The 23516-nt window shown below is 38.7% G+C and overlaps 1 protein-coding gene across 6 annotated transcripts in view; it reads right to left on the bottom strand.

Moving 5' to 3' along the window:
• Positions 1 to 1453: 1453 nt before the first annotated feature.
• The window catches only part of EOGT (EGF domain specific O-linked N-acetylglucosamine transferase), a 44876-nt gene continuing 22813 nt past the window's right edge, over positions 1454 to 23516 (bottom strand). For all 6 annotated transcript variants that reach the window (XM_069084150.1, XM_069084151.1, XM_069084153.1 and 3 more), the window contains 8 exons: positions 18984 to 19076; positions 17941 to 18012; positions 17707 to 17793; positions 16951 to 17019; positions 12510 to 12571; positions 9725 to 9844; positions 8172 to 8274; positions 1454 to 3875 (listed from right to left, as the gene is read on the bottom strand). In XM_069084150.1, coding sequence (XP_068940251.1) covers positions 3729 to 3875; positions 8172 to 8274; positions 9725 to 9844; positions 12510 to 12571; positions 16951 to 17019; positions 17707 to 17793; positions 17941 to 18012; positions 18984 to 19076 — 753 coding nt within the window. In that variant the 3' untranslated portion in view covers positions 1454 to 3728. The remainder of the gene's footprint in view (positions 3876 to 8171; positions 8275 to 9724; positions 9845 to 12509; positions 12572 to 16950; positions 17020 to 17706; positions 17794 to 17940; positions 18013 to 18983; positions 19077 to 23516) is intronic.

The raw sequence follows: 23516 nt of genomic DNA, 5'->3' as shown, positions 1-23516 counted from the left end.
GGAAGAGCATGGAGTAACAGATAGATTCCCCACTCCTCACCTCAAGCTTCTTTGGTAACCATGGAATATCAAAAGATCTAGACAAAGGCGCCCAGCACATTGTCACCTTCTCTAGAAGATATATGGGAAAACGGATAAGAATCACATAAGATAAGAAGGCATTGATGGGTGGAGATTGATACCAATTGAGGGAAGATACACAGTAATAGGACAGTAAACATCTTCTACTCCTACTCCCCCTTTCCCTTTTGGGGGAATAGACTACGAAAACTACTGCAGAATTTCTGAAGCACTGTTGTGAAAATACAGCCCAAATGGGACTCTAAATCTCACAAAATTTTCCACTGATTAATCTTTATCTAGTAAAGTACAAAAAAACATCACCTATCATTTTATATGCTTTTTATTATACATATGATGTAATGTAAAATATTATATAATATAGTATGGTATCATATAATAATAATTTCTATATAATATACATTTTTTTTTTATTTGGGGAAGCAGGAGAGGCATCTGACCCTGTTACCATCTCAGTATAGTTGACTCTCAGTTTGGAAATGGAAACCACCCAGACAGATCAGCAGCTTATGGATCACTTATAGGTTTAGAAAGTTCCCTGCAGCACTAAGGAGTTAAAAGACATGAGCCATTATCTGTCCAATCTGGGATGTGAACCCTGGTCTCCCTAACCCTAAAGCCAGCCCCCGTCCACCAAGCCATGCTGCCTCTAACATGCCTGGAAATCTTAGACAATATCCTCAAGGGATAGGGCATGGGGATGTGACTTGCAATTCTCTTGGTGTACCCCTGGTACAGTAATTTTACCCATCATAATCAGCTTCAGTCTTAAAAAGCTATCTGAGGTGGAGTGGCTAGGTGTTGCAGTGAATAGAGTACCAGCCCTGGAGTCAGGACGACCTGAGTTCAAATCCAGCCTCAGACACTTAACACAAAAACTAGCTGTGTGACCTAGGGCAAGTCACTTAACCCCAATTGCCAATCAAAAAAAAAAAAAGCTTTCTGAGGATCTTTAAATGTTAACAGATTTGCCCAGAGTCATACTGCCACCATGAGTCAGAATTGTCAGGAACTTATTTTAATCTCCAGAAAATAGCCAAGAAAAAAAAAATCAGAATTCAACTATAATCAGAATTCAATCCTTAGGAAAGATAAATACAAAGGAAGTCATATAAAAGAGACATCTTTCTGATGTCTCTCCCAATAATTGTAATAGAAAAGAAAATGGCCCCATATTTCAGATATTCTTGTAACTTCACAACAACACTGAGAAAGTTGTATTTTCCTTTGCTGGCTGTTCAAACCAAGGTCTCTTGAGCAGAGCAAAGTTTATGTGCCATAAACCAGTTAAATAAGATTCCCAAGGAAAGAAACTCATAATATTCAAAGAGAGAAAAAATTTTTAAAAGTAAAATAAAACTGACATTCAAAATAAAATACCAAAAAAATGTTTATTTCAAAAGCATGCCCCTCCCCCCCCCAAAAAGGCAAAAAACATCACAGGCTTTTTACAGGTTAATCTTAAAAATGTGTATTGATAAAAAGTAGCAAGCTTTGTATTTCTTAATTTTAAAAGTTTCCAAATGCTAGGATGGCTCCTTATGTTGCTATTTTTTTGAAGCCTGATAAGTTAACCACATAATTATCAGATGCATTCTCCTGTTTCTACAAAATTTACCACTCTCTCTAAAATATGTGCAAAGTATAATAAATATAGCTTTCCTCTAAAAAAAGCTAAGTGTTCTGAAATTCATGCTATTTTACAAAACAACATTGTCCTAGACACTTCTATAAAATGAGGTAATAACACAAATACAGAAATACTGCATTTAAAATTTTTTATCCTGCCCCAAAGTGCAACTTTGTTTTTCCATTTACCCTTTGAGTGAAGCATGTTTTCCTGAATAATTACTCGATATTCTGCACATAGAAAATCGGCAACAACCCATATTAGCAAATCCATTGCAATCAGCTGAGTTTCTGAGAAAAGGATTTTTCTAGAGCCCTAAGCAACCTGTGTATCAGTCAGTGCTACCGTCATTCATCTGGATTTTCACAGGCATTATAATAAATAGGCCTAACCTCTAGGAAGTCACTTACAATCATTTAACAAAAGGTAGTCAATAACCTCAAAAATTAAACTCTGCAAGTGTTTAGACAATTGTAAACTTCACATTTTACAGCAGAATGAATTTTTTTTTAAGCAATCAGGGTTAAGTAACTTGCTCAAGGTTACACGGCCAGGTGTTTCTGGGTGGGTGCTAAGTATCTCAGCCCAGATTCGATCCCCGGGTCATCCCAACACTGGGGCCTATGCTCTTACTTGCTGAGCCACTTAGCCGCCCCATGAATTTTAACAACAGAAAAGAAGCATCTTAGAAGGGCATAAATAGTAGAGTTGATCCTAATACTTTTTCCATGTATAGATAGAGTTTCATAAGATCTTCCCTGTTTTCATAATGGTATCCTTCTGATTAACTAGATCCTTCCTTTTTTAATTCAGAAAAAAAAAATACTCTTTACATTGACAATCAGGTTGAGTATAGAAAACATATGAAGACCTAAAAAACTTGGATATTCTATTGAGTTAGTGACCCAGGAAAGTAGGGGTTTATCTATCCCAATGACAGAATCTAAGCTTTCTTTAAAAAGAGGCACTTTACAAATGAGGGGGTCTTGTTTTCCCTCAATAAAGGGAAAGTTAACCAAAATACTTCTACTTAACCAAGAAAAATTAAATACTTTGCCATACAATAAATAATTCACATTAAAACTTGACTCCTATTAGTTATATAAATCTTATCATTTCAGGATACTTGACACCACTGGGTGATTGAAAAATCAGACTAAGATTGAAGGAATTATTGACTGTTTATACTTGAAACTCTTTTTTTCCATGTCCCATATCATATTAGGTTTAGTTCATAGGGGAAAGGAGCACATTCTTTGTTAAAGGTGTGATGGATAGAGTTTGGGACTTGGATTCATTAAGATCTGGATTCAAATTCTGCCCCAGGCCTGTCTTAACTATTAACCCTGAGCAATTCGATTAAGCTTACTGGGTCTTGATTTCCTCTTTTGTAAAATGAGTTTGATTCTCTCATGAATCAATTCTCTTTGTTAGATGAAAGTCAGACTCCAGTTTTCCCTCTCTCATGAGTTTCCTTCTAAGTGTCCAAGCTCTCATGAGTTAGACTCCAAGCCCAGAATTTATGCTCCTCTAACCCTAGAACCATTAAGATTCCTTTGGGCTCTAGATCTATGGTCCTATAAATCCAAATATGTCAGAAATAAGCTGAAGTGATGATCAAATTACAATCACTATCATAAAACTGAAAATAATAACAATTAAAAAAAAAATCCTTTGCAGATTCTGAGACCAGAATGCTCAGTAACACATCCATTATCACTCACCAAAAAAAACTGACCATTCTTATGAAGCCTGAAAACATTTACAAAATGGAAGAACCAGTGCAAAAGTCTTAAATGGTCTTGATAAATAGCAACAACATAGAAATCAGAAGGAACGGTCAAGAAAGACCATAGTCCAAATATTTTAACATTCTAGATGTGCATTTTGGTATAAAATATGGCACTTTTTTGGTTTAAAAAAAATTGTGAGCTTGTGTGCTCTAGTATTTAGATCCTGTGGGTTTCCATTCCACTGCAATGAAATTGATGGGAAAAAAGAAATTGACATTTCTTTTTCACAGTTCATCATGTTTTTTCTTAAATGGCCACTTTGGGTGTTGAGATACATGATCTGCAGCCAGAAGCACAATGGACATAAATTCTTCTACATCGAAAGAATAGTTTGTAAATTTGGGGTGCTCCCCTAGAGTTGGATGGTGACCCTGCAGAAACAGAAAACATTTGTGAACAAACAATGTTCCTTAGGTCTTTGCTTCCTATGTAGGAAACTACAATTATGTCACTGGCGATTTTAATTTGCTGGTAACTATAATTTATGGCTCTTTCTAAGCTATTAGTTCTGGGTAGCTTATTGGCATGGAGGTAAATTCAACCCAATGAATATTCGTTGACTTAATTCACATATATATGACTGTATATGTGTGTATGTATGTATGTATGTGTATATACATGTATGTGTAAAATGTATATACATATGTATGTGTGTGTGTGTTTGTTCAAGAGGAAGCTTGGCATCATGAATAGAGAACAAGCCTTAGAGCCATGTACCATCTCTAACACATGTATGACCCTGAGCACATCACTTTTCAGTGTTTTCAGCAAACTCAAATAGAAATGATCCCTGCAGCCCACTACTGACTTAGAAAACCACAAATTAACATTACCTATGATGTATTATCGTTTTACTTATTTTGTTAAACATTTCCCAATTACATTTTAATCTTGTTCCAGCACCTCTGTTCTAGGCAATTCTCTTGGACAGGTATCAAACATACTGCCAGATCTCAGAGGGAGTGCAGCTTGAATCAGATTAAAATGTAATCCGGAAATATTTAACAAGATGAAGATAAAATAAAACACTGATAATATAACATCTTAAAATTCAATGAATATGTGGTCCCAGGGTTCCTTCTGTATGGATTAGTGGCAGTATCACTGCTCTGAGAAGGTACTGACCTGCACTAGTAAAGAAAAGTGCCTCATCTGGGAGTTCCCTGAACCAATGAAATCATAAGCTCAGTCTTTAACTTCCTTTCTCATTGACTTCCCCTAAGTTGAATGTGATATCCTTGAGAGTGGAGACTGTTTAATTGCTATCTTTATCTTCCCAGACTTAGCCCAATGCCTGGAACTTAGCCCTGGCTCAATGTAGCCTTGAAAAATTTAATAAAATTGACTGGATGTTTTGAGGGGAAAGGGGCTTATGAAACTCAATTCCTCCAGCATGGTACAGTGGCTAGTGAGCTGGTTGACCTCAAAGCCAAGAACTGTGGTCAGCTCCTGCCTCTGACACCTACTGGCTCTGTAACTGGGCAAATCTCAGGGCTTGAGGTAGCCCCATAAGCCATTTACAGAGAACATGTCAGCCCACATTTGTCTAATAAGTTTCCTCACCAAGAAGTTCCCTGTATGGGTGAAAATACATGTCCAGTCCCAGTACTCAGTCTGTCAGTTTTTTTTTAAATATTGATATCTGTTTTTACATTACATTATTTTCATTTTTTACATCATTTTCATTTCCCAATATTTCTTCCCCAGAGAGGAAGATACAAAAGAGCCCAAGTCACTTAGAATAATCGCCACTTTACAAGCTGCTTTGTTTCCTTTTGAAGGAAAAATCTAACTAAAATATTGCTACTATCTGGCTAACATTCTATTTTTTGCCACATAAAGCATAGTTCACATTATATATTAAGGTGGATGTTAAAAAGAAAGAAGGAGACAGAGGAAGAAATTCAGAAAAACTAACCAAAATACCAACTAAGTCTTCCAGTTTATGCAATGTTCTATATACCCATAGTCCTCTACTTATGCAAAGGAAGGGAGGTGAATTCTTATATCTCTTATTCTGGGCCAGGCTTGATTATTATAATTATATAATTCAAAAAAAACATTTATCAAGCTCCTGTTATGGTGCGAGGGGTACAAAGTCCAATTGCAAGGCACTGCCCCATTCTGAGGTGGACGATTTATCGGCTGAAAGGGGCAGGGGGGAAAAAGGATATTTTGTGTGAAACAAAAAGAAACACAGCTGGGGAGAAATATAGATTGTGCTGAAATAACCACAGATGGAAGCAACCCTGCAGGAGAGAGGTGGGGGAGGGGCAGGGGTTTTGCTGAGGGGAGATACAGAGTCCTGAGAAAACCAGGTGAAAGTAGGACCTGACTGATTATAAAGATGGCTTCAGTGCCTCAGTTTCCCAGCAGCTGTTTTGAATCTGACTTTTTGGGACTACGATGTTTAAAACTCTGGATCAAAGATTTGTTCTGGGACTATGGGACCATTACATAAAAACTATGCGTCATCTCTGACAGAAATGTGGAATTTTAATTTCTCAAGCTAAGTTAGAGTTGGGTCACTGCCTATTCATGAAGAGATCCCTGATTTGAGTCATTAGAAGCCTGGAAATCAGAAGCTGAATCAGGAGTCAACAACCATAGAAGATGGGAAAATCAGAGAAGATGATGAGAGAAGTTGAGACTTCAGGCTACAGAACACAGAAGACCGTGATGAGAAGCCAATGAGCCAAGAGTCTGACAGCAGCTAAGCAGGGTAGAGAGAGGCTTTGTGGTGGATGCAGGGACCTAATGTGACTGGAGGATAACTCTGCTGGTTGAAAGAGCTGACTGGATAAAAGCATAATCCTTCCTTGTGAGTTAAGAACTGGCCCCCTCCATCTTCCATCTATAGCTTGAAAGAGAGAAAACCCCTGAAAGGCTTGCCTATGTTACCTTTTAAGGCCCTCTATTGTTCAGGGGTGGGAATTCCCCAGACCCTAGAGAGACCAAATCCTAACTAGCATTGCAGATTTCAGGTTTAAAGGTAACTATTTTTCGATTAAAAAGTGTCATAGTACCCCAAGCTTGTAAGGCTGCTAACTGGTTAAAAGGGCTGAATACTGCTTTAAAAACATAATAGGAGCAGAGAAGGGGTTTCATCCAAGAAGAGAGTGGAGAGGCTCAGAAGAGGAACAGTCCCACCCAGTAACTGTGGTCGATACAGTCTATCCCCTAATGAGATCAAAGCTATCAAGACCTGCAGTCTAGAGTCTTGAGTTTTCCTAGGAAAACATGGGATTCCCTACTCATGTGCCTCAGTTCCTATATTCCTCTTCCTCTTGGACACTGTGAAAGAGTGGTTGCCCAGCTTTACAAGCAGATTGTTACATTTTGTTTATTCCTACTTTTGCCTTCTATTGAATAAATGTTACTTACAGTTATGTTCGCTTTTGCTTTCTTACTTAGTAATATTTCATGTTTAATTTTTAATGGTGTAATTTCTTGTCATATGAAATGGCTCTCTGGGAGGAAGGAGACAAGCTAAAGAGGGAAATTTAGGATATGTAAAAAAAAGTCAATAATTTTTTTAAAGTTAATGATGTCATTGTGATGAATTTAATAAATGCGAAGCACACCAGTGGGGGCTCAGAAAATAAAATTTTAAGTGTTAACATATGTATTTCTCCCACAATAGGGCAATGCTTAGGATTCTGAGACCATGTGTGGCTACCCCATTCTAGAAAACCATTCCAACCTACCAGAGTAGGTACAGATTGGGGTGAGTAAGCCAGCCCAGGAAAAGAGAAAGCGTGGAGGAAAAAAGTTGGGGTGTTAGTACCACACTCCTATCTATCCAGATACACAAAAACAAAACTTTCCCTAACCTGAAGGAGCCTGCTTTGGGGTGAGAAGTATTGAACAAGGGACTGGGGGAAAAAAAGCCTACATACAGGAAAATAAATAAAAAGTATTACCTAAAATAGTCTCCATCCTCAAGAAATTGACATTCTCTTCAATGGGAATACAATGAGGATACCAGTGCAAAGATAAACAAATGCAAAGTGTTTCATCTGACCTGACCTCAAAGAGTTTACCTTTCTACTGAACGAGGAAACTAGCAAGACTTCCTTGTTTTAGCTCTTCTGCCTTTAAGACAAAATAACTTACCAATTAGAGGAGAAAAATTTATTTGGGCTAAATTAGCTGAGTATTTAATTCATTAAATTTACTTAATTAAAACATATAGTATAAAAGTATACAAAGCCTTTCATGTGTGAGCATGACTTCTACTCTCCACCTCAAAGGATTTTGATGAGGGGAAGGAACCCTTTGTAAAACTCTCCGCAGGAGAGAAAGAGGAACTATTGAAATATCGTTATTATTGAGGCACTAGATGGTTCAGTGAATAAAGTACTGGGTCTGAAGTCAGGAAAAACTGAGTTCAAATCTGGCCTCAGACACTTAACAGCTGTGTGACTCTGGGCAAGTCATTTGATTTCTGTCTGCCTCTTTCCTCCATTGTAAAATGGGAACAGATCTAGCCCCAGAGTTGTTGTAAAGATCAAATGAGATGGTGTTTGGTAAATGCTTAGCATGGTACCTAGCACATAGTATGTCTTTAATAAATTTTTATTCCCTTCCCCTTTCCTTTATTATAGGGCAGAGCCTAACATTTTAGTCAAATTAAAAACAAGAATATGAGAATGGGCAGGATTTACCTTATCCTGAGGGAATACTTTGCTCTTTTTCTTCCAGGTGACATAGTGAATCCCTCTGAGTCTGGCTAGGTCTAAATAACAGTGTTCGTCCTCACAGTTGTACCTAGACACACAAAGATTTTCACAAATAATGTCCTCAGAAAGCCTTTATCATCCAGCAACATGAAGACAATTCCTAAGAAAATAAAAAGCTTCCTTGAAAAAGACAACTTAAGGAGCACAAATAGATTTTCATCTCTAAACAATAAGGAAAAGGGGAAATCACTTTTGAAAGGTCACCAGAAATGGACTATTTGGTCTGTCTTTAAGGTAAGGATGATAAAAATAAATACTAGTGCCATATCTATTAAGAGATGGGGCCAGAGGTAGTAGAGAGAACACTGGACCTGCCTCTGACACTAACTAGCTTTGTGACCCTGGCAGGTCTGTCAACCTCTCTCAGCCTCAGTTTCTTTATCTGCAAACTGGGGTTAATTCCTTTACTACCTGCTTCACAGAGTTGTTTTACATTCAAATGAGATCATGTTTGTAAAAGTACTTTGTAAACCTGAAAGTACTCTATCAACACCAATTATTATGATTATTATCAAGTCAAGACAGAGAAATAAAGAGCAGAGGCAATGAACCAGATAATTGAGAGCCAGATAATCTGCTTGAATTATCTAGATATTTCACCCAGATGTCAATAACTGCAAATGGTTGGAAAGTCCAGTTATTACATGGGTTACAGTAGAAATAGCAGTGGTTCTAAAGCCAAAAGCTCTAGGTTCAAATGTCACCTCTGACACTACCTGAGTAACCTTAGACAAGACATACATTCCCTGGGCCTCAGTTTCCTCATTTGTAAAACAGCTAGCTGTCTCTGGGTGCCCTTCCAGCTCTAGAGCTATGATCCTGGGGCCCAATAAGAACCACATAGCTAACCCGATTCAAGTGTAAGATTCAAAGTACATATAGAATAATTTGCACTGACTTCTGATCACTGAGAATATATGGTATGTTTTCCCTTACCATTCAACTACTATTGACTAAAGTTATTCCAAGAATGAATCCCTAATATGATCACAGATCTAGAAGTGGGATGGAATCCAAATCCCTCATTTTATAGATGAGAAAACAGAGACCCAAAGAGAAGAAATGACTTTCCCAAGATCATCCAGCTAATAAGTGTCAGAGGGAGGGATCTGAAAGCAAGTCTTTCTGACTCCTAGTTCAACTGTTTATCCACTATATCAGGACATCTCTATAAAACCAAGTGGAGAAAATATAAGAATAATATGGACAGGTGGTATGCTCCAGACCACAAGACAACAGTGTTCTGTTATTTACAGCCCTAGGCCTTCTTCATCTTCCTCACAATGGATTCACTGAGTGACCTTGAAAAAGAACTCTTCCATGAATGAGCATCGGGTTCATCTACTTGTCAAAATAAAGGACATTCATTAGTGACGAGATACATCCCCATTGTGATAACAATGTTATTCAACAAGGCTCAACATAAGGAGCAAAAACTGGACCCAACCAAGTAGTCCTCAAAGGACAGGCCAACTCACAGTTCAAAAATCACAGCCCAGTCTGGGAGAAAAAGCAAGTGCGTCAGGCCAGCTCCATGCATGCCGATAAATACGTCTGTGTTGTGCGTAATCCTCAGTTGTTCCAAAAACCCAATCTCCCTGAACGCAGGAGAAATGCCGTGAGAAAAATGTAGGGAAGAAAGAAGAGTTCAGTTCGGGCTGGAATGTGAGAAATGCTTGTATCATCTGCTATCAGGTTATACGGTTCCATTCAATAAGCATTGATTAGACTCCTACTAGTTGCTAAGGAGGAAAGAAATAAGGGTTGGACCTGTCATTCATTGGCATACAGGACCAACTTCCACATGAAGAAAGTTCTCATCAATGCATTGAGAGGGCCTCCCAGCCAATATGAGTAAGAGAAGAGATTTAAACCCAGGTTTTCCAGGTTTTGAGGCCAGTTATCTAGCCACTTAAAGTTCACTGCCTCTGGCCCAAAGACCCAAATGAAACAAGTCCTTTATCTCCATGACACTTACTTTATTATCTCTTCCAGCTGTAGCAGGTAGGTGTTTAATAAATGTCTTACAACTCAGAACTGTGTGAACAGTATAGCTGTTCTTTCAGAACCCAAGTTTAGATACCTCTAATTCTAGTAAGACACAATAAACCCAAATCACAGAATTAAGGCATAGTTATCTTCCTTGATTTCTTCCTCTCCTTCATCTCCAACACTCAGTGAACTGCCAATTCCACCATCAAAATCTCCCTTGAATTTGTCACAGTGCTTCCATTTCCATGGCCACCATCCTCAGATGGGACCTATAAAAACCACCACCTAAACTGTCTTCCTGCTTTAGCCTAGGAAAGAGACCCTCGGGAAAGGGAGAGGATGCATGATTAGCTGCCTTCAAGTTTGTTTAGATGCAATCCATGGTTTTACTGGTATGGGAAACTCCTAATGTGGAAACTCCCTCTGCTAATGCAATTTGGTACCTACTCTGCAATTCAGTCACAAAAATCACTAAATTTAAGAATGGAAAGGAACCCCAGCAGCCATGTAGGCCAACCCCTACAGGAAAGGAACCCCCAAAGTCTTGGCAAATTGCCCAGCACACCAAGGCATCAAGTGACTCGCTCAGGTCCTCACATATACTCAGGTTCTCACATATATTTGTATTTATTCCCCTCCTATTTATGCTATATATATGGAAATAAGCATTTGTTGACTCCCTATTAAACTCTGTACAAATAAGGATTGCTTCATTCTTGGTATCTGTATCTCCCAGCACTTGGCACAAAGCCTAGTCCATGGCAGGCATTTAATAAGTGAATCTGTTGATTGACTGAGTGATGGAGCAGGAACCCCAATTCCAGTGACCAGAGCAAGCCAGCTACTCCCAAGTTTCAGCAGAGCATCACTAGAATATTGCCTTACATTTTTCCTTTGATGTATAATGTTTCATTCACATTGAGAAAGGGTATGGTATTTATGGTATTTATTTATATGGAATTTATCCCAAGTTGAATGTAAGCAATTTAAGAAGAGCAGGCCTATTTTTCATCTTTACCTTTGTGTTTTGTGACATATAAAAAGTCTGAGATACATAGTTTCTTGGTAATTAATCATTGTATTAATCACACTAGCATAGAATTAATAAAAGGGGTTAGCGACACTTTCAAATGCCAAAGACCCCTCATGGAACCCATTCAATGCTTTTATGCCCTTGAAAAGTTAGTCTTGGGGTGGCCAGGTTGCTCAGCAAGTAAGAGCACTGGCTCCAGTGTCGGGATGACCTGGATCAAATCCAGGCTCAGATACTCAGCACCACACCCAGAAATAACTGGCCATGTAACTTTGAGCGAGTTACTTAACCCCGATTGCTTTAAAAAAAAAAAAAAAAGTGAGTGGTCCTGGGAGTGGCACCATGGCACAGTGAATAGAGCACCAGCCCTGGAATCAGGAGAACCTGACTTCAAATCCGGCCTCAGACACTTGACACACTTATTAGCTGTGTGACTTTGGGCAAATCACTTAACTTCAATTGCCCTCCAAAAACAAAAAAAAGAAAAAAGAAAAGTAAGTATTCCTGAGAGTAGCAATCAACTCTGATTGGTAATAAGTAATGAGAGAATTAATATTATGTTGAGAGGTGGGCTTATTCTAATGAGAGTCTGGGGGACATGCCTAATCACTCGGTCTTGGTCAAAGAGACTTATGGATAGAATTCACTTTTTCCCAGACCTGTCTGAGTAAAACACAATGGGCCAGAATCCATCAGTTCACCTAAACTAAAACTTCTTTATCTTTTGAATAGATCTGAGTTTTCCCTCTCATTATCAGCCCTGCACTTCAAAGGCTGCCTGAATAACCTACGGTGACTGATTTCTGAATAAGGAAGTAGAAAAGGGGAAAAACCTTGGTCCTTACTCAATAATTGGTTATTAATACAAGAGAGAAATAACCATTTCTCTCAGTCTCCCGTACCTGGCACATATACCAGGTACATGATAAACATTCAGTTTTTGTCATTATTCAAACAATACCCACATATTTCTAGCCTCTACAGCAGAACCCCATGTCAGTGGTATTCACTGACACATGTGTGAGAGGTGTAAACATCACCATATGACAAAGACTAAGGCTCTTTAAGACCACAGGTAGAATGGATTTAAAATCCCAATGCAAATCTGCTTTCCATAAACACTTGAAAAATTAATGATTCCCTGTCTACAGAAGACATCAGACTAAAAACCCCTTATTTTCCATTAATTAGGTTCAAGTAAAAGTCAGCACAGGCATAAGGGACAGCTCCATACTTACTTGTATTTGTAATCTACTATTCGGACTTCAAATACAGGCACAGTTTTCAAAGCATTTACAAGCTAGGAAGAAAGAGAAGCATTTAAATTGGAAATTCCTTCACTCATCTCCTTTCTCACCATCCCAAAAAGTTATCAGTTAAAATCACATGTGAAAAAAAGCTTCCTCATCTAACTTTCAATCAGAACACAAAAAAGGGGTTGGGATTCAGGATGCTACTATTACAGAGTTTGATGTCCTAACAGCTACAAGTGAGCTCTGTGACTTTCCCTGGTGCTAGAAATGTTAAGCTGCCATCTAAAAATGCAAGCCAAGGCATTCTTTGCTGGGGAAACCCTCTGAATGCTTTTTAGACTCCAACATTTACTCCATTAACAAAAGGAGATCACTGGGTCTCATCCCACTAAAACCACAATTATGTTGCCTTGACTTATAAATCACTTCCCATTTGGTAATAATAAATGACAAAAGCCCTGAGCTAGCAAGTTTTCTGTAACATGTTACAGGCTTGTTCCTATGACAAATGGGGACAGAAATAATTTTCCCCTCAAATGCTCACAAGACAGTTTTCCTTCCTAGACAGCTCTAAGATTTTCAAACATACCATTTCCATCAGAACAGAAGGAGGACTACAGTTATCCCTTCCATGTTGTGACTTTCCCCATCATCGTTTCAATGTATCTTAGGTCAGCATAAGAATGGGAATTTGGGGGGAGTTGTGTGGAAGCCATAGACAACATGTGAAGGCTAGCAGTTGACAAAGCTTAGAAATTCAGAAATACACAAAATATATGTATAGTATTGTATAATAGAGCCTAAGACCAAATACTTAACCTAAATTTTACAATAAGGTACTATAAACACCCCATAAAAGAAAAAGAAAAAATTCAGATTTTTTTTCCTCAGGTATAAAGGGAAAGTAAAAAAAATTTTACAGGAATTTTGCAGATCACAGGGGTGCCACACCCCTAACCCCCAAAATGGGGAAGGGATAACTGTAGATAAGGAGGGGAATTTGAGTTTCCTTTTCCATAGGAGAATTAACCAAGTTTTCAATAAAAAATGCCAACTTAGAAGGAACCACCAGGCCCTAGAGCATCCAACTAGAAATGCACTTATTTGGAAAGTAGTTTCCCTGGAAAGTCCACTAATCTTGAAGTGGGCTCTTAATTCATATTTTCATGCTACCATTTACTCCTTCTGTGACTCTGGGAAGACCCTTAGTCTCTGTCAGCCTCAGTTTCCCTCTCTATAAAATAAGGAGGTTCGACTAGATGACCTCTACATCCCTTTCAACTCTAGAAATATGACCCCAAAATCCTGGTTTCCAGTCATAGCACAGAGGCTGTCAACAAAAACGTCTCCTTTCCTGCACCCTGCAGAAGGATGTGATTTCATTTTTTTAAATTTTGATTAATGCATTGGGCTTTATCATTAATTTACAAATCCAATTATGGCAGAAAGTCATTTCTTCAGTACCTACCAGCTAGCTTTTCATGAGGTCTATTCCTTAAAAGGAATGTGGTCACATCATATCTGGCATAAAATCTGTAGCTGAAAGAGTAAATTCTTCCCATGAACTAGAGATGAGGAAGAATGCATCTGAAAACGTCAATGCCCAAGGTAAGGGTCTATGGGTCGAACACTGCTTATCCTGTCATATTGGTTAGTCTCACTGAACAGTTTTTACACGACCAGAGATCATGGGATGAAAAGGTCATGGATTAGTTATGGGAGGGAATATAAAAGTCATAAAAGCTAGGGGTTCCTACTCTTTTTTTGTGTTGTGAACCCCTTATCAAGCTAATATTTTTAAATGCAGAAAATAAGATCTATAGGATTATGAAGGAAAACAATTATACCGAAACAGTTATCAAAATGAGCAGCTAGGTGGTACGGTGGATAGAGTACTGAGCCTGGAGTCAAGAAGACCTGAGTTCAGATACAGCCTCAGAAACTTACCAGCTGTGTGACCCTGGGCAAGTCATTTAACCTGGTTACCTCAGTTTCCTTATTAGCAAAATAAACGGGAGAAGGAAGTGGCAAATCATTCCAGTATCTTTGCCAAGAAAATCTCAAATGGGCTCATGAAGAGTCAGATACAACAAATAACAACAAAGTTATCAGAAAAAAAAATTTTAATAGCAAGTTTGCAGACTCTAGTTTAAGAACCTTTCATTTTATAGATTAGGAAATCGAAGCCCAAAGAGATTATTTGTCCAAGGTCACAGAAGTAGCAAGGGGCAGAGGTGGAATTCAAACCCAAATCCTCTAACTCAAATCTAGCAATCTTATTTTCTCTCTCTTTTATTATGACAAGGAATGGCCCATTGGGTAGGGAAGAAGAGAAGGGATATATAATTATAAAATTAAAAAAAAAAAACCTTGGCACAGGATCTTCTGTTTTGGGGGCACAATATCGAGCTCTCCACCTTCATTCCAGTAGCCTGGTGCTGCCTCCAAACCCACATCCAGCTTATGAGGTTGGCCCCAAAGAAGGGCCACTTGGTTTCTGAAAGTCAAGGGCAGTTGGGGTGGCTAGGTGGTACAGTGAGTAAAGCACTGGCCCTGAATTCAGGAGGATACAAGTTCAAATCCAGCTTCAGACACTTAAAACCAAAACTAGCCATGTAACCTTGGGCAAATCACTTAACCCCAAATGCCCTCCAAAAAGCAAAAAAAAAGTCAAGGGCCAGGGAGTCAGCATATCTGCTGTTGGGAAGTTGATCTTGCAATTCTATTCTTTGATAATAATACCATTTCTCACATCCATCTTGGCTGTTACATGCTCATGGTCTGTGATACAGGAGCCATCATCCACATTTTTTTGTGCCCACCATAGAAGAGATACTGAGATATATGAAGCCCGCTGTACTCCAGTATCTCACAGAAAGGAATTCTATTTCTTATTTCAAGGTTAAACAGGGCCTGTGAGAGAGGTCTGGAAACCAGACCAGACGTGTCTCTCCAAGAGTATACGCCATGGTAGATTACACACTCTCTCTTCTCAGTCTGGAACTTAGTGCCACATGGGCACCATCCTCCATCAATTAGTCCTCCCAAAAAGACTTGTATGAACTGATGCAAAACAAGGTAAGTGGAACCAAAAGAATGATTTATGTATGACAAAGGCATCGTAAAGACAAACGACTTTGAAAGACTGAGAAATCTGATGGGTGAAATGACCGACCGCGATTGCAGAGAACTCATGATAAAAGGCTTCTTGACAGAGAGGTGAGAGACCCAGAGTGCACACTGAACCATATTTCTTAGACACAACCACTTTAGGAATTTGTCTTAACTATCTTATTAGTTAAAAAGGTTTTACTTTTTTTTTTTCCAATGGAATTGGAGGAGATGAGGGAGAGACAATAGATTTGTGTTGTTTGGGGGGGAAATCAATTTGCAAAATTAGTGTTCTCCCAAATGCACCAGGTCTCTTCCTACTGTACTGCCTATCAGTGTGGCATGGGACAGTACCCATCTGAGGCAGGACAACAGAACTCTGCTCAAATCCAGACCGTTGGTATTTGTTGTCCCTTTTCATGAGCTCTGCCCTTTTTTTTTTTTTAAAGCAATCGGGGTTAAGTAACTTGCTCAAGGTTACATGGCCAGTTATTTCTGGGTGTGGTGCTGAGTGTCTGAGCCCGGATTTGATCCAGGTCATCCCGACACTGGAGCTGGTGCTCTTACTCACTGAGCCACCTGGCCGCCCCAAGCTCTGCCTTTTTTGTGATCAATTTACAAACAAATAACAATCCCAGAGGCAGCCATTGTACAATGGAAAGACACTCTGGAGTCAGAGGAGCAGGGTTCAAAATCTGCCTCTAAAGCTCATTACCTGTGTAGCCTTGGGTAAATCCCTTGACCTTTCTGGGCCTGTTTCCTCATCAAAAAAATGCAAAAGTGGGGAGAGCGGGGAGGACTAGACTAGGTGACCTCTAAGATAACTTCTAACTCTAAGAATATGATTCCATTTCTTTCACTGGTCTAGGAAATTTCCTCTACTAACACAAAGCATTGTTTGAGGTAAGGGTCACCCGGACAGTATTTGGGAGAGGTTGGATTTGATCCCAGATTTTCTAGATTCTAACACCAGTTCTCTTGCCACAGTCAAATGGCTTCTCTGAGATTATATTATGAAAACTGATCCCAAAAAGTAGTCAAGCTGACTACCATGAATACAGTAGGTACTATTATGATACCTATTTTGTAGATGAGGAAACTGAAACAGAGGGGTGAAGTGATTTGCCCAGGGTCACAAAGTTAATAAGGGTCTGAGGCTGGATTTGAATTCAGGTCTTCTTGACTCCAGGTCCAATGCTCACTTTATGATGTTTGCAAAAGGTACTAATTTAAATAAAAAATGTTCTCTAATATGAAAAAGAACTACAAAGTAAAGTCAATGTGACAGTAATCAAAATATTCAGCAAAAACCAACCTCATTCTGGTTTAATATCTTCCGATATTCTGTACTGCGGGCGAGGATAGTGACACGGATTTTTCCATCCTGCAGGAAAGGCAAATTATGGTGTAATACTGACTGGATAGACGGGGTGTCCCAAAAGTCTTGGCACAGCGATAATCATTAAGATCGAACACTTTGGGGATATACCGCGTAATAACTTGCTGGCTGTTCTCAGTAGAGAAACTCACTAAATTGGATACAATTCTGAAAATTCTTTTGATTGGGATTCTCTAAGCATCCTTTTCATCTGGATCATTAGTCAACCAGGTCCCATGGTGAACACAAAACACTTCCTTCGTATCCAAAGGACAGAGCATGTCAATTCCACAAGCACTTAGGGCTAACTAAGTATGTGCCAGGCACTGTGCAGACCCCATAAGAGCAAAGGTAAAATCCAAATTGTTCTGCCCTCAAGAAGCTTGCATTCTAACAGAAACTTACAGTTTTTCTTCCTTTTCACTGTTCCTGACTGGTTTTATTTAGTTTGATCGATGAACAAAGAAGTGAAGGAGACTAATCGGGGGAGAATTCGCTTTATTCTCTCCAAGAAACATGCCTAGTGACTCACCATTCCACAAAGTCATAAAAGCCTAACTTTTGATGCTCAACCCTCACAGACTGGAGGGGAGGGGGGGAGAGAGAGAAGGATAAATAGATTTTCTTCTTTTTATTGGTTTAATTGTCAGCAAGGAGAAGGGTCAAGTTTAGGACACACAATATAGAGAATACCTGTGGTCCATCCCGTGTGATGTTCAGTCTGTGCAGTATGTGTTGAGAAAATGCTCGAAATAATCCCGTATTTTGGCAGCCAGAGATCTGAAATCAAAGTCACAGCTGACACCCAAGCTCAATCACATTCCCAAGAGCTGATTTTGTTGTCCCATAACCTACAACTTGAAAGTTGTCAAGAACCAAGTCCCTGTAGTATAAATTTATATACTCAAGTTATTCAAAAATACTCACTAGTGGTGTGTTGTAAAACAATCCGTATCTCATTCGGGGAAGTAAGGAAAAGACAGCTTCCTTGAAACACACCTGGAGAAAAAGGTTGTTTAAAGCTCTTGTGTCCAACCTTATAGACCACATAGTAATTTTAACTATAAAGTAGTATTATCTATGTTGTATTATTATCTATTTTGTTGAACATAATGTATACGTCTGTGTACCTATATGCATATGTATGCATACATATATACACATATAGTACATATACCCATCTATACAGATGTGTATGTAAACAATATACATATGTGTAAGTGTGTATCTACATAATATAAATATAAATATATACATATATATATATACACACATATATATGTTTATAAGAGAGAAATTAGGATTATCTTCTAAAGGACCATAAGATCATGGACTTGGAGCTTAAAGGGACATCAATCAGAGACTATCTTGTTCAACTGCTTCCTGAGGAATTTGAGTCTAGATGTTAATGATTTATGTAAGGTCATATGACTATCAAGTAGCAATACCAGAATTTGAACCCATGCCCTCTGACTCCAAATTGAGCTACCTTTCTATTGGTCTTCTCTGCCTCCTAAGATTGTTGCCTGCCCACCAGATTACACTTTTTGATAAGTTGTATTGCTATATTTTGTTTTTCCATCACCTACATTTCCTGCTGTATCACTTCCCCTGCCTACTTCTAGAGAGCTACCCTTCTTAAAAAGAAATGAATCTTTGTTTAAATGGGAAGAAGGAAAATATTTAATAAAACTAATCAACACATAAAAACAGTGTCCCCGAGCTCCACAAAAGAGCTGGAGTTGGTGGACAGGGGTACCTTCTCATCCTTCTTTAAAAGTGAATGGTTTGAAATTATAAAGGACTGAACTTTCTAAAGGACACATTTTTTTGATTGTCAATAAGTGGTAACATTCTATTTTTTAAATTATAATGCTAAACTAGGAATCTAAACCAAAGATAATCATATGCCCTTATCTCAACGTAAAATCATGTGCCTATGATACATATCTGTGTAAAGTTTTCAGTACCGTTTTTGAATCATATTCTTTCAAATGGATGATGTCATAGTCGGTGAATGCCCTCCAAGTCTCACTGAACAGGTCCCCATATCCATAGGAGCTCTGAAAATGCACAAACAAAAACAAACACAAAAACATAACTATAACAGAAGGATTTGGAATTTTGAGGGAAATTCGGATTTTTCAAAGAGGCTTTTCAAAGTGGTTTCCCAGGCATTTAACATTCTCCTTTTGGGGCTCCAAAGTAGTCAAACATACACACACACACACACACACACATACATACATATTATATATATATATACACACACACGTGTATATGTATATATATACATATATATGTACACACACACACATACACATACACACATAAAGGAATTGCTAGTTAAAACACTTAACCAAAAGACTAATCATTCTTTTACCCTGGGTACTGATAGTCAAGAAAAAAATAAAGACTTGAGAAAGTGTCTGTCCCATTTGCCTTGGTAAATCATAGCAGAAGTAATATTTCAGCAACAAAAGTAGTCTCCTCAGCCTGCTACATATCACTTTTCCCACCAGGTCCACTTGGCAAGATTCATGATATTCTATCTTGGTGTTTGTTTGTTTTTCCTGTGAATCATAATCAAGCATCCAACAAGTATCTGTTAAATGCCAGGCCTTGTGCTTGGCACTGAAGCTACAATGACAAAGGGAAGATGCCCTTGCTTCTAAGAGCTTACTTTCTAATAGGGGAGACAGCATGTACACTTAGGGCTGTCTAGACAGAATAAATACAAAATTAATACAAGGCAGATTTGAGAGGTCTAACGCTAATAACAAGGGTTAATGGGACTGGGAACAGCTTTGTGAAGAAGGTGGTCCTTACAACATAACTGAAAGAAAACCAAGGTGGTATGTAGACTGTTGGACTTGGAGTCAACCTTGTGATCAGGAAGTAGGAGGTTCAAATCCTGTCTCTGACATTTATTAACAGTGTGACCATGGGCAAATTATTCAACTTCTCTGACTCTCAGCTTTCTCATCTGTAAACTAGGGATAAAGGTATCTCACAACAAGGCTGTTGTGAGGCTCAAATGAGATACCAGGAGATCTAGTATGTAAAGGGCTTTGAATGTGATCAATGCCTTTTTTTTTCTGCCCTGGACCTGTGAACTCATTAGCATAGGTAACTCTCCAAGACAACACTCCATCTACCAATGAATAGCAGCACCTGAACCACAATTTACAGTCTTAGAGAGTTGCCAGGGATCTGAGAGGTTTAATGATGTGCCCAGGGTCAAAGAGCCAGCATGTTCGAAAGGCAGCTTCTAATGCCGAAGACAGTTCTTTGGCCACTACATAACACTGACTCTTATTCTTCAAAATGCCAGTGTTCTCATTATTGTTATCTATTATTTGTGTACAATATCACTTGTGTGGGTTCCAGACACCATAAAGAGATTACTAGTAACAGATTTCCAGAAGTCACTGAAACACTGTAATGTCATAAATACAACCTATACGAAGTCTGTGATATTAACCTCATCAATGATTGATGGGTAATTTGCTCAATTCCCTTACTTTCAGAAAAGGAATCTCATAGTAAAAGAATCCTATAACAAGTCACTGAAAAACTGTAATGTCATAAATACAACCTACACAAAGTCTGTGATATTAACCTCATCAATGATTGATGGGTAATTTAGCTAATTCCCTTATTTTTAGAAAAGGAACCTCATGGTAAGAGAATCCCACAATGAGTCACTGAAACACTGTAATGTCATATATATAACCTATATGAAGTCTGTGATATTAACCTCATCAATGATGGATGGCTAACTTGCCTAATTCCCTATAAAATCATTGCAAGCAATACCACACAAAAATTTCTACTAAGAGAAAAGAGGTTGGCTTGTTTCATTTATATATTGAATTGTAAGATTCAATCACTGGTGATTGTAATTCTGTCCTGCACACATTTGGGCAGATGTCACAGTCCTATCAAAACTACTGAGTTTTGTTGGATGAAGTGATTTAAAAAAAAAATAACCTTCCTTTCCAAGTCTCTGTGATGAGTTCTGAAGAAAGGTTCTTCATTATATCACCTAAAGGGAAACATCTCTGCCAAACCTCAATAATGAATGAGCTACAATTAGAAAAGGTACTTCCAGACCCTTCCTTTAAACAAAATCAGGTCCATGTGGAAGGGAAATTTAATAATGGAAGAGTAATTCTGATTCATCTCTTTTTCAGAGATGTGATGTATAATTCAGTAAGATCTCCATCTGGAGACTTTCCTGCCCTTTCTCATCCAAATTTAAGTTTTCTCTTATGGAGAAATAAACAAGCGATACAATGGAATTTTTTTTCTATTTATGGACTCGTGGCTTTTTTTTTTTTTTTTTTCAAGTCTCTCCCAGCACTGATGCATTCTCCACTCCACTTCCAAAATGACATTCCTAAAGCACAGGTCTATCATGTGCTCACTTCACCTCCCTACTGAATAAACTCTACCAGTCCCCAATTACCCCTTTTGCTATTGGCTTTGTTGTTCAATTGTGTCCAACTCTTCTGTACCCCACTTGGGGTTTTCTTGGCAGAGATACTGGAATGGTTTACCATTTTCTTCTCCAGATCATTTTACAGATAAGGAAACTGAGGCAAATAGGGTTGAGTGATTTGCCCAGGGTCACACAGCTAGTAAGCCTCTGAGGCCTGCCCCATTACCCCTAGGATCAGATAGAAATTCCTCTGCTTGACATTTAAGGCTCTTTATAACCTGACTTCTGTCCCTTTGCAGTCTTCTTGTGATGTTTTCCCCAACATGAACAACATTGTCTAGCCATATCTGCTGTTCCTCACACGTGACCCATGAGATCTCCCTGCTCTGTGGATTTGTACCTCCTGTCCCCCATGTCTGAAATGCTATCCCTTCTCACCTTGGCCTCTGAGAATCTATGGTCTCCTTGCAAAGCTTCCTGCTGCAGGAGGCTTCATCTGATCCCCCTGTGGCCCATGCCTTCCTCTCTAAGTGTCAGGCAGATAGAGTGCAGGACGTGGAATCAGGAAGACCAGAGTTCAAATCCTGCCGCAGACAATTACTAGATGTGTGATCCTGACCTCTGTCTGCCTCAAATCCCTCATATACAAAATAAAAATTACAAATAGCACCTCTTATTAGTCTCAAAAGAGATAACACATGTAAGGCACTTTACAACCTTTAACACACTCTATGAATGAGAGCTATTTATATTATTGTTACTGTTACTGTTATCACATCCAGTCTGCCAGAATCTTGTGCGTGCCTTCTTATGCACTTTCCCCCTAGAAAGTGAGCTTTTGAGGAAACGGACTGTTCTGCCTTTTTCTGTGTATCCTCAGCACAAGGTGAGCATTTAATAAACATCTGTTGACTGATTGGTAGTGTTGGACTTAGAGTGAGGAAGTCCCAAGTTTGCATACTGTCTCAGATAATTATTAGCTGTCTCACTTAACCTCCCTCTGTCTCAGTTTCCTTATCTGTAAAATGGGAATGAATAATAATTAGCACCTACCTCACAGGATTGCTGTGAGGATCAAATAAGATAATGTATGCAAAATTAGCACTTTGTGAACCTTAAAAACTATGTCAAATTAGCTATTAATATACACCCCATTTTCGTGTGAGAAAATCAAGGCTCTATGAAAATGACATCGAAAATCATTTTTGACTGTTTTTTAAAAGTGACATGAAAAGTCCTGCCATGTGAAATTTGGGTCACCCAGGGTCAGCTAGGTAGCTCAGTGGATAGAGTACCAGCCCTGGAGTCAGGAGGACCTGAGTTCAAATCTCCCAAAAACACTTGACACTTACTAGCTGTGTGACCCTGGGCAAGTCACTTAACCTGGATTGCCTCACCAAAAAGAAAGAAATTTGGGACACCCCAAAAGCATTGCACTAAGGATTTTCACAGAAGAAAGAATAATTACTTGGTTCATCTGCTAAAATCCCTAGATCTTTCTGTGGTTAAGAACAGTCCTCCCTACACTGAGTAGCTATGCTACTGATTTTTGGAACCCAAGCACAACACTGTATATCTTGGTAAAAATAACTCTTCTTCCAACCCTGGGAGATCACTTTTCATCCTGATTTTACTCTGCAGTATATTAGCCAGCCCACCCAGCCCTACAAATATCCTAAGTATTCTTTCTGCATCTTCATCCAAATAGCGATACAATGTTGAATAGGTTTTAGACATGGCTAATGTGGGTGTATGTTTTCTTTAACTATGTATATTTGTTACAAGGGCTTTGTTTTTCTGATTTGGGGGACAGGGAACAGAAGAGAATGGAGTAACATAGTGGGAGGGCAGGAATAACGAAGTCATTGAAGCATTTTGGATGGTTCTATTACCCACACTTAGGGAGTGGGAGGAAGAAGAGAAGTCAGTGAAAGAGATGAAGGAGTGTTCATGTAAGTAGAAGGAGACCCATTAAAAAACAGTCATGGAAGCCAATGAAGGAAGCACCAAGAAGAAAGGGAGGCTCAGTTGGGTCAGATGCTGCAAAGACTGGAGAACA

Source organism: Petaurus breviceps, unplaced genomic scaffold (genome assembly GCF_028583685.1).
Source record: "Petaurus breviceps papuanus isolate PSGF00001 unplaced genomic scaffold, PetGlider_PUasm1.0 174, whole genome shotgun sequence".
Taxonomy (NCBI): Eukaryota; Metazoa; Chordata; class Mammalia; order Diprotodontia; family Petauridae; genus Petaurus; species Petaurus breviceps.
Note: the sequence above shows the minus strand (reverse complement) of the source record. Positions and strands in the feature narration are given on the sequence as shown.